Genomic DNA, 11,213 nt, shown 5'->3' on the forward strand with positions numbered 1-11,213 from the left:
AGCTGCTCTGTACACCAGACCAGACATATTGTGTTGTGCACAACAAAGATCAATGGTCCCGCGTTATTTAACACGGGGCCAACAGAAGCCAAACTATCAAAAGCGGTCATGGTTAGGAAACTACTGAGGTCCCAGGTGGTGGTAGTCACATATTAACTTTTTTATTTTATTTTATTTTAACACATCTATTGCAAAAAAATATGTCAATGTTATTATTTATGTGATGCATTACTCTGTATTTTGGATTACTTGGTGCAAAACCTTCAATACTGTTCTTCTTCTGCTCCGTGACTATGCAAAGGTCCCACTTTGTGATGTTTGCAGGCACAAAGTATCACAACCTTAGTGAAGACACACACACACACACACACACACACACACAGAGAAATGGAAAAAGTGTACTTTGAGTTAGCACATGAGTCAACACATAAGCACAGCTCAGAAAGGCATTAAAAATAACACCAGAGCACCAAAGCATCCACTCTGGGTTGAGAGAGCAGTACACCAAGAGCAGACTGACTAACCTGAGCAGCACCTGGACTACAACAAAGCCTCAACTTTCAATTTATTTATACATCGACAAATCCCAACAACAGTTGTCAGTTAATGCAGATCAATGCCCCACACATGGATGTGCTTGGCACTGTACAACACTAATAACATACATTAGGAACTCAGTGAGACTGTGGAAGGAAACACTGGAGGCGTGAACTGCAGGGCAATTCCACATGTCACCATCAAGTGCAGAGTATACCAAGCTGATGCACTGCCCCCACTGGATCTGACATATTCAGACTGTATAAGTGTGGCCAAATGGTGGGAAAGTGAGGTGGAGCGGCTAGAAGGCATGATAGCATACATCCAGGACAGCTACAAGTACCTGGGTATTCCACAGACTAACGGAAACCATGAGGATTCAGGAAGGTGAAGCCAAAACCTCCAGAAGGTGCTGAAAACCCATCTGAACTGTAGAGATAGAATCCAGGCTATCATTACCAGTAATGAGCTACTCAATAACAAGCTGGCCACAGGATGGAAAGATGCCACTGAAGTCAAGACATGAAATCTCCTCACAGTCCACCCACAGTCCTGACGCTGTTCAAGCAACAGGTGAGGATTGGTGAGCGTCAGAGCTACGATCTAGAAGGAAACACGGACTATCCACAAATATACACCCAGAGACCTTTATTTAAACTGCACCCACACTCTACAGAGAGGAGACGTCTAAAACTCAGGATAGTTTGATTACATCAGAAAGGGTTACATTAAACTGCAACGTATGGACAACACAGGCTGTGGACTCATGTATCACAGAGCTCATTGTCTCCCAGAGGACTGGTGATGGCTATCTCACACCCAAAATGCCAAAGTAGTCAACATACGTTTGTTTTCAGTTGGATGGGAGTGAAAACAGTTCGGTTTGTCAGGTGCATGTAGCATTTATGACGGGATTTAGTGCCAGCTGGTCAGCCTGTGTCTGTCTGACATACAATATCAACAGAGAACCACGTTAAAGCAGAATAAACTAAAATACATGAAAATAAAATTAAAAAACATCAATAACAAAACGTCTGTGAAGGTTCTCAGTCATCCAGGTCATCATAGTTCGTAGGTCACACAAGCCACACCCGCTTACACACCTTGGCTCATGTGATTAGGTAGAGGATCAATAGGGGGTCCACGACCCTCTTGGGGACACTCCCAAAGGGCCTAAATCTGGGACTCTCCACCAGTCGCTCTTAGAACTGAAGACGCTTCTTGGATGAGAGGTGAACTCTTCAGGAAACTTAAAGAAGTCCAGACGCTTTTCTTTCCAAGCTCATCAACAACACATGAATGTCAGCAGATCTGATTAAACAGAAAAGTGTCTTTTAAAAGACTCCACAGAGTCGCTTAAACGTAGCCGGAGTGGTAAACTGTTCCAGACCCTTGGTGCCCAGCTCTGTCTGTCATGGTCCGATTGAGTGTCTGGGAATTTTCCATCTGGAGCCTGCGTTTTCCTGTCTCAAGGTCTCACCTGAAATCTGTTGGCGGCTAATCAGCAGAGGGAATCTTCAAACTGCTCTCCTCCAGTTTTTCAGCTACCTTCTGGTGGTAACTAGGCCTTCATGTTCCTCATGCCTCTAGTTCCCCGCCACTTTTTCAAATCTACTGGACGCTGGTCACGCCTGCGAATATTGTGTTTGCAGGTATACACAGCAAACTGTTTTAAGAACCAGTTGGACCCACACACACGTACTGGCCTATCCTATCTTATTCATAGCCTTTTCCTTTTTTGTTTTCTTTAGGTCACGAGCAGTTGTCCAAGCATTTCACTGCATATCGTACTGTGTATGACTGTGTACGTAACAAATAAAATTTGAATTTGAATTTGATTTGGCCCTGGGTCCGTTTTAGTATGAACTGGCCGGAAAATGGACCCAACAGATCCAATGCAGACTGCAACTGCTAAACAGGGATCTGGGCTCGTTCACTGCCTCATTATAAGAATGGAGCAGTTCTTTAAAATATTGTATATGGACAATCAAACTTGCAGTCGACTGACAGGGTTAAATAAACATCAGCTCTCGAAATATTCAAGTGCGTTGGCCGTCTCTCACAGTCCAAAGACATCCACACATTTTAGGTTATTCTAACTCACTCATGGTTGACAAGTAGATAAATTACTTAAAGGGTACAGAACTCTGCACTGTATAAAAGTACATTAAATGTGTATAAATAAATAAATGTATTTAAATTGTAGTCTAAAGTGCGTTGACTGGTCAGGTAGACAAGAAAACTGTTACATAAAAGCTCATTCAGTCCATTTTCACTGATTTGCCCTCCTGGTTGGAGCTCTGCTTCCTGCCTGCTCCACTGACTGACATACATACCTGGGCAAATATCCAACAGCTCAATAAGCTATCTTGAAGTTGAATGTTTCTAATGATTGTAAACTACACTCGACACAGAGTTTACCCTGCCGTCTCGCTGTCCACAGGTTAGACAGTCTCACAGACAGCTGCTAGTTAAAGTAGATTAGAGCTAAAGTAGATGTTTTAAGGGGTGTATATATTTTCAGCTTCCTCATGTCTGCCTGAGTACATCAGTCATCACTAGCCACTCACTCCGATGATGTCACATGGACACAATTTCATTCTGGCCATCCACAACAAACAAGGCAGCGATAAATGGGATAAGCACTTTGGCTCAACACAACCTGTGGCCCGCCTCTATTCACTTCCTGTTTTCTTTCCTGTTCCACCGCAGAGCTTCCTGTGACTGCACTCATAGTAACATCTCTGGCAGGCTTTTCATGCAGCCAGGCATGAAATAACACCCAGCCTGGGTTACGTACAAACGGTGGTGGAAGAGGAAGCGTCACGGCACTTTGATCAGGCTCCCACATGACCTGTGACGATGCTGTGTTTTGCTAAACTGCAGTGTGCCGTTTCCCACTGAATGCAAATGTTAAAGTGGAGCGTGCGTGGCCTTTCACACTAACAACAGGTTTCACCAAACAATGAAACTGGAAACCTTTGAGTCAAGAAACCAGGTGAATTTGAGCTTATACAGTTACATTTACTAAAAAGTGAGATATTAAAGTCAGATTGTTGGCATCACATTCTAACACGTTTGAACTGGGACTTAAAAAGCTGCAAAAGGCTCTGAAACTGTGGAAATAACTTCTTACAGTTTCAGCCTACAATTTTCAGGTTGACATGCGCCATCTCAGCTTTGCATTTTTGCATTTCTGATCCTGGTCTAGCACGAACGAGCAAAAAGAGGAAAAAAGCAGCAGTGAAAACCCACATGCACTGATCTGATCACATGCTAACAGCGAGACAGCCAATCGGGTTTAAGACATTCAACTTGAACCTTGTATTTGTCACGTACAGAACTGGAGAGAGAAATGCTAAAAGCTAACTGACAGCATCACAACAGCTCAACACCAAACTGTAAGACGAGCACTTTAATAAAAATGAGATCATTCTGGTTCATATAAACCACACAAGGCTTTTCAGCAGTCTGACAGAAAAATGCCAAATTGTAACAAAATCACCATTTTGTGTCTGTGCACTCTAACTCCAACCAGTGTTGTTACAGTTGCGTATTTTAATCTGAACGATTTTATTTTTGAACTAACACATGGCACTACGACATGTTCAATTATAATGAGGACGATGAAGAACATTGATATTTTAAAAAATCAAACCTTTTTATAAAAGTAATATTTGGGAAGCTTCACTTTATCACGACAAATCCGTTTTTATGAATCAAGTCAAAAGTTGAAACATTCTAAATGTATAAAAAAAGCATTTATGCTACAAAGTCAGAAGCAGTCTGCATCTGATTGGCTGTGCTCTGTTAGAGATGTACACTTTGAATAACAGTAATGTTCTGACAGTCACATGTGCAGCCCTCGCTCTTGACTCACAGCTCCACCAATCCTGTAATCGTTGTGGGAGATGAAAACGGGCTATTGTCTGGTGTGTTGCTCACAAAGGCTGCAAAATGTCCAAATGTTACTGTCCTACAAATATGCTGCAGAATGTCAGCATGTAGCTTTGCTTTCAGATGAGATCAGCTGTCACTGACACTGTTAGCTCCCTTTTGTTTGTACTGCTGCTTTAAAAGAAAGTGGGACTAGCAGATATAAGAAATATAAAAGTATTGCATCCACGTAAACTTCTGCTCCACTAAAGAGGTACTGAGAAAAAAAATATCTTGTTCTGCCCTTTAATTCTGCAGTGATCTGAAAGTGCTGTAACTCAATTTAAGCACATAATTCCTCTACTGTTATCTTTTTTAATGCCAGAGGAGCTACCTGAAGTCTGCTCCCACAAATCCAAATCAGAAGCACTTGACACCCTGTTATAACTCTCACACGTGCACCTTAAAGCAGGTAACTCATAAGCTGGCATCATTATCAGTGAGCATGGAAGAATAGTTTGCTGCTTTAAGAAAAAACCCTACGTCTTACTGCTCATCGCTGATTAAAGACAATAAGAACAACCCCAGGTTTCTCTTCAGCACTGTAGCCAGGCTGACAGTCAGAGCTCTGTAATGACTTCATGAACGTCTTCACAAATAAAATTTTAATCATTAGAGAAAAAATTATTCAAAGCCATGCCATAGATGAAACATTCAGTATAACAGCTTTAACACCTGGTGACATTTCCTATCAATCTTCTGTTTACTTCAATTATTTATTCCCCTGAACCATCAACGGGTCCTTTAGACCCTATTCCTACAAGACTGCTGAAAGACATTACACCAAAACTTCTTGAAAGAGTAGCTGCCAAAAGGTTAACTAATCATTTGCAGAAGTTTATTTAAATTTCAGTTTCAGTCGGGATTCAGAATAGTGAAAGTTACAACTGATCTTCTTATGGCCTCTGACAGTGGACTCGTCTCTGTGCTTGTCCTGCTACACCTCAGTGCATGCGACCATAATATTTAACTTACTGCATGCCGTAGCTGGTTTGTATCATATCTATCTAATTGTTTATATAAATGGAGACTCCATAAACAACTAGAGGTTAATTATGGAGTTCCACAGGGTTCAGTGCTAGGACCAATTCTGTTTACACTATACATGCTTCTCTTAGGCAGCATCATTAGAAGACATAGCATACATTTTCACTGCTATGCAGAGGATACCTACCTTCTATCAATCTATCAAGCTAGGTAACAAACACCAATTAGTTAAACTGCATAAATATCTTATAGACACAAAGACCTGGATCAGCTCTAACTTCCTGCTTCTTAATTCAGATAAAGCTGAAGTTATTGGACTTGGCCCTAAAAGTCTTAGAAATATGGTAATTCAGATGCTTAGTGTGGATGGCACTACCTCAGGACATTCTAGGAGACATTTTTGAACACAACACGTCTTTCAATGTGCATATAAAACAAATATGTAGGACTGCTTCCTGCCATTTGCACAGTATCTCTAAAATTAGAAATATCCTGTCTCAGATTGATGCTGAAAAACTAGTTGATGCATCCCTTACTTCCAGGCTAGACTACTGTTATTGTCAGGCTCTCCTAAAAACTCCCTGAAAAGCCTTCAGTTAATCCAAAAATACCCAATCACCCATTTTTCCTTTGTATAGTAATAATAGCAGCAAAACACATCAACAGTTGCTTCAAGGTACTTAAGAAACTCCAACAATCAGATGTCCCCTCTATGAGCAAACAGCTGCTTGCTCATAGCAGGGGGGCCTGGTCTTAGTTACACTGCCATGGGTCTAGCCTGCTGGGGGCTTCCCATGATGCACTGCATAGTGTTGCTATTATATTCATCACTTTTCACTCACAATGTGTTTATACACACCTCTGCATTTAATTAGCAGTTATTGCCATAGGTGGCTGACAAAATGCCATGCTCTCAGACACTTGTGAGCTTGTTGTGCACACTAGTGAACATCGCTGTATCACTAACACTGAGGCTGTGCTATCTCACAATCGGCACCTATGCCTATCCCAATAAGGAAGACACACACACACTTGGGGATGGCAATTTCAAGCAAACAATACTTCTAAATATGAATGGGGGACTATTCAACCATTCTTCATAACAAACAGAAACATCTGGGAGATTCATGCTGCTGTAGTGTCATAGTCGGGCTCTGGTTGTTTGGACTTCCTCTTATTCCTCCAAGCAATCATCCCGAAGGCACGCTCCTTTTCTTTGGGTGGAGTTTGGGTTTCCCGCTCTTCAGCTGCACACACCTGCCTGTCATCCGTTTCCTCAACTTCAGTATAAAAGGACCAGCTTTGCCATCCATACTCTGCCAGATAGTCTGCCTCCAACAAGTGGCAAACACCTTGTTCCTTAGCAGTTTCCTAGCATTCCTATTCTCACGTGCCTCTGTCTGTTCCCATGTTCCTCCCATCAGCTGAATAGCTTTTCGTTTCCGTTATCTTCCATCAGATGAGAAAGTTGGTTCATTCACAGTACCCACCTGGATCACTCTGCACTACTCTTCCATCTGCCTGCTCACCCACCTACGGCAACGCTTACCTGAACTCAACCAGCACACTGTCCCTTCCTTTTTGGAAAGTCTCCTTCTTCCCCCAGACCCGGAGGAAGCCCCTGTGCTATTCCCATGGCCCCTCAGTACTTACCTCAATGTTTTCATATGTACAGTAAATAAAGACTGTAATACTTTGATACGTGTCTCTGTTGGCTCTGCTTTTGGGTCTACACGGTTGTTACAAGAGTAGGAAGCAAAGTTCTTCACTCCTACTACAAGCTGATTCATCTCTGCTTTTAGTATCTGTAGAAATTAGGCTTTGGTTGTTTTACTTAACATCCCGAGTTGAATCTTTTCTCTTTAAAGTTAATTATGATTCTCTAAAATAAATGGCAAACAGAAAGGCAGCCTCTTCAGTAACCAGGGCCCTTTACTACAAAGCTTGTTTAACATATGCAGAGTTTCGTTTCATCATCTGGATTCACTTATCCTAGCATTAGCAAACACAAAGCTGGTCATCAACTCCAGTTAACCCAGGATTTCCTCTACGCGTTCACATTAAAGTCGGCGTCTGACAGTCACAGAGGGGGTGGATTCACAGATCCTATGTCTCTTTTTTAATGGAAAACTGTCCCTTTGAGAGCCACCTACTCCAAACAACGTATTCAATTGTCATTAACCACAAGTGGTTCCCCTCAGCCTCCAAGTAGACACACCTATGGCATCAATTTCAAAATCTAACGTCACCTTGTTCTTGAGTTATCACATTCACAAACTTGGGTGTCTAAGCTGTTCTACCTAACCATCAGCCTTTTAAATCTGAGGGGTAAAAAAGGATGAGAGAAAATCCTTCTGTTAATTTGCTGGTTTGCACACAAACATTCAATTCATCACTGTATGCACTCTCTCTGCTGCTGATTGCTTCTGAGGTGATGGCTGCACATTAGAGCTCTGAAACTTTAAACTGGATCCACTGTCCCACAGCCTGCTGAGGGAGGCATGGAAACTACTTCAACTTCAAATAATAGTGACTGAACAGGTATCCCTGGTCTGTGTTTCCAGGAGTGTAAAACATTTGTCAATGTTTTAAATCATCAAGTTAATACTCGGACATTCCCGTGACAAGGTGACGCACAGTTTGTTCTTCCTTCAGTGGTGTTAGTAAAGGTACAGCTGAACAAGCTGCACATATAAAACCCATTCCTTCAGTCTTAATGCTTACAGAACAATGAAACTGCTGTAAAACAGTTTTTATAAATGCTCATTAGGGAAAAACAAAGACGTTACACAGAATTAAACTTCAGAACTTCCTCAGCTGCACCTGAAGATAACATAACACTCCCAGTGTGAACATCTCAGCCATGCTGGTGCTGTTGGCAGGCAGGACACAACACTGCTGCTGTACTCGTTCAACATTCAGCCCACAGTGTCGTGTACACAGGCTGTCAGGCCTGCCGTGTGTAAACCACTGAAAACAAAGCAAAAACACAGCACGCCTGTTGCCATATTTCAGATGTCGTGGGAAAGACAGCTGTAAACGATAAATTGTGGATTGAGAGAGTCTTCAGCAAACTGCATTTTCTCTTATTTGAGGACGGTTTCATAAAGAGTTACAGTGATTTAGTCTTTGATGAGATTTCTGAGGTTTCACTGTGGAAAGTTGTTCACTGTGACCCATTTTAAAGAACAAAAAGAGTCAACATCCTGTTTCTGTCAGTTAATGGCCTTTTCTATTGATTTTTTGGAGGGGGGGGGGGGGGGCATCTCTCTTGATTGTGTTTTGTGTTAAACAACAGTGAAGTTTTACTAGGACATCAGCGCTAGTACTGAAACTCTGCTCTGTCATTGCTGTTTAGTCCTCTTTGTCCGGCTCATGCATTCTGACCAAGCAGACCAGCTAGTTTGTGAAAGGTATTGCTGAAAGTTATTAAAACAATATATATAAATTATATAAAAGCATTATTGGATACTATGTATCTAAAAATTTAAATCTCACCTAAAAACCGAGATGTTTCTTTGAAACGTTTTTGTTTCATACAGTTCACCACAACACTGTCATAGAAGTAAAAGGTTAATTATTGCTTATTTGGTTGCTGTGATCCTTAAAAGTTTAACTTGGAAGAACAAGAAAGTGCTACATATGCAGTTTGACACACCCCTGCTATATTTAAGATAACCTGACTTAGAGCTGAGGGTGGATGCCTGGCAGTTTAAGACACACTTTAGTCTTTTATTCGTTGAACATTAGACTCACGGCCGCAAGCTGCTAAAATAAACGTGTTTGTTTTTCCATAAAGGCAACAGGGTTGCTGTCCGTGCTGTCAAATACAAACTGGATGCACAAGCCACCAGGGTGTGTTAACTGCACGGTTCCAGTCAGGGGTTAATATTTCGATTAGATGACATGGTTCACTTCAGAATCCTGCCACCTATGTGAAACGGCAGATATGACACTACGAGGAACGCATTTGTTGCACATCTGACAACATCAGTCTTTCTTACTCGCTTGTTTCGTCGATAATGTGTTGATTCTGCCACTTCTTCAGTGACAGCAGTGAAAACAGGAGATTTCTCCGCACACCTCCATGAAAACATTACGAACCTGTGGCCCCGCGCACGCAGCACGCTAGTACCGCAGCGCTCTGCAGGAAACCTGCACTACAGCTTTGTTGGAGGCGCACAGTCTGACACACTGATCATGTGTCAGTAAACAAAATGCAACTCGGACTTTTTCTGATTCTGTGCCTCGGTAGGGACTGCTGTGTCACATCAGGCTCTGTACATGTCCAAAAAGACAAAGTTTCACCTTGATGACAGGAAGTGACATCCCCAGCGCCCTGATGGAGGCTTTCTCTCTGTCAGCGCGGTGCAAACACGGGGACAGGTTCTCACTCACCTTGAAAACATCTCCGTAGGTGCCGCACCCAATCCTGTGGATGAGCTCGTAGTCATCCAGCGGGTCCAGGAATGACACTCCTATCCGGTCCATGTCTGGAGACACCTCTTGCTGCTGCGGGGAGCCTGGCTGGCTTTTTACTCACACATAGCCGCTGCTGATATCGGCGGAGAGAACGGAAGCACGGGCAGACGAACTCTGTGAAATGGCCCAGGGACGACTGATCGGAACCGGCTAATTATACCGTTTAGGCAGGCAGAGGCAGCGCGGTGACACAGCCGAGAGCCGCTCGAGTCAGAGCACGCGTGAGCGAGCACGGTCCCCTCAGTAAGCCTCCCACCTCTGCGCGCTCCTGTGCCCTCAGATGAACATCCTTTTCAAACGTGGCAAAATCACGTCTGAAATAAACCCTTGGCACGAACACGCTTAAAGGCGTGATTTGCGAGCTCTACGAGAAAAGCCCGTCAGGCTTGTTTTAAAGTTTGACCTCAGTTAGTTTCCGCTTAGAGTTCTTCATACGTGTGACTTTCTCTCATCGCAATCTGGACCTGAAAATACTGACGACCTAACTGTTCAGATGGCAAGTTCAAAAGTCGCGCATGCTCACTGATGAGGTGAACATTTCTGTCTCAGTGTTTACTGTAACGGACTTCATGCATGTGTGGCTTTCTTACATGAACATCCTCCATCACATGCTGAAGCAGGAGGCTTTCAGCAGACTTTCAAACATGAAGAATATTTTTACTCCTTCTGAAGTATGAAAACACATAACTGTACATCATCACTTAACTCAGCATTTTACAAGGTCTGACTTTGGCCTTTTGCAGCTATTAGCTTAGCATGTTATGAACTTTTTGAAAAATATTTAGTGACACTACTTCATAGTAGTGAGGCCATGCAGTCTGTGCCTCTTCTGTTTTGAGTGGATATGACGTGGAACTTTAGCGCACACTTTTGCTCAAGCAGAGCTCGTGTTGTCTCTGGAAGATGATCGTGAGGAAGGCGAGCCACTAACGTCCTGCATGATGTACCAGATGATGACAGAGGCTGTTTAAAGTTGATATTACTGACGGCCACTCACAGCATGTGAAGGCGCCTTCATATATATGTAATACACATCATTGGACCACATGTCGTTCCATTTTCATCAGAGCTTTATTATTGCAGATAGAAAAACAAGAACACAAACCACGAGTCAATCAAATTTGATGGAGCAGTGCCATCTAATGTGGCTCTGTCTCAACAGTGCATGGTCTTACTGCTCTCTTCTCATTGTTAGAAATCCGTCTAACTCAGCTATTCTCAAAACTAAAGGCCACCTACTTTAAAAAAGAAGACAGGCAAAGTAAGGCAAC

General features: G+C 42.6%; 1 protein-coding gene across 1 annotated transcript in view; it reads right to left on the bottom strand.

Moving 5' to 3' along the window:
* Positions 1–10,410, bottom strand: part of map4k2 (mitogen-activated protein kinase kinase kinase kinase 2) — a 43,667-nt gene extending 33,257 nt beyond the window's left edge. The window contains exon 1 of the mRNA XM_085349766.1: positions 9,859–10,410. Coding sequence (XP_085205892.1) covers positions 9,859–9,951 — 93 coding nt within the window. The 5' untranslated portion in view covers positions 9,952–10,410. The remainder of the gene's footprint in view (positions 1–9,858) is intronic.
* Positions 10,411–11,213: the final 803 nt, after the last annotated feature.

The sequence above is a fragment of the Diplotaxodon limnothrissa genome, linkage group LG3 (genome assembly GCF_057381915.1).
Source record: "Diplotaxodon limnothrissa isolate DT_005_m linkage group LG3, D_limnothrissa_male_GT1.1, whole genome shotgun sequence".
NCBI lineage: Eukaryota > Metazoa > Chordata > Actinopteri > Cichliformes > Cichlidae > Diplotaxodon > Diplotaxodon limnothrissa.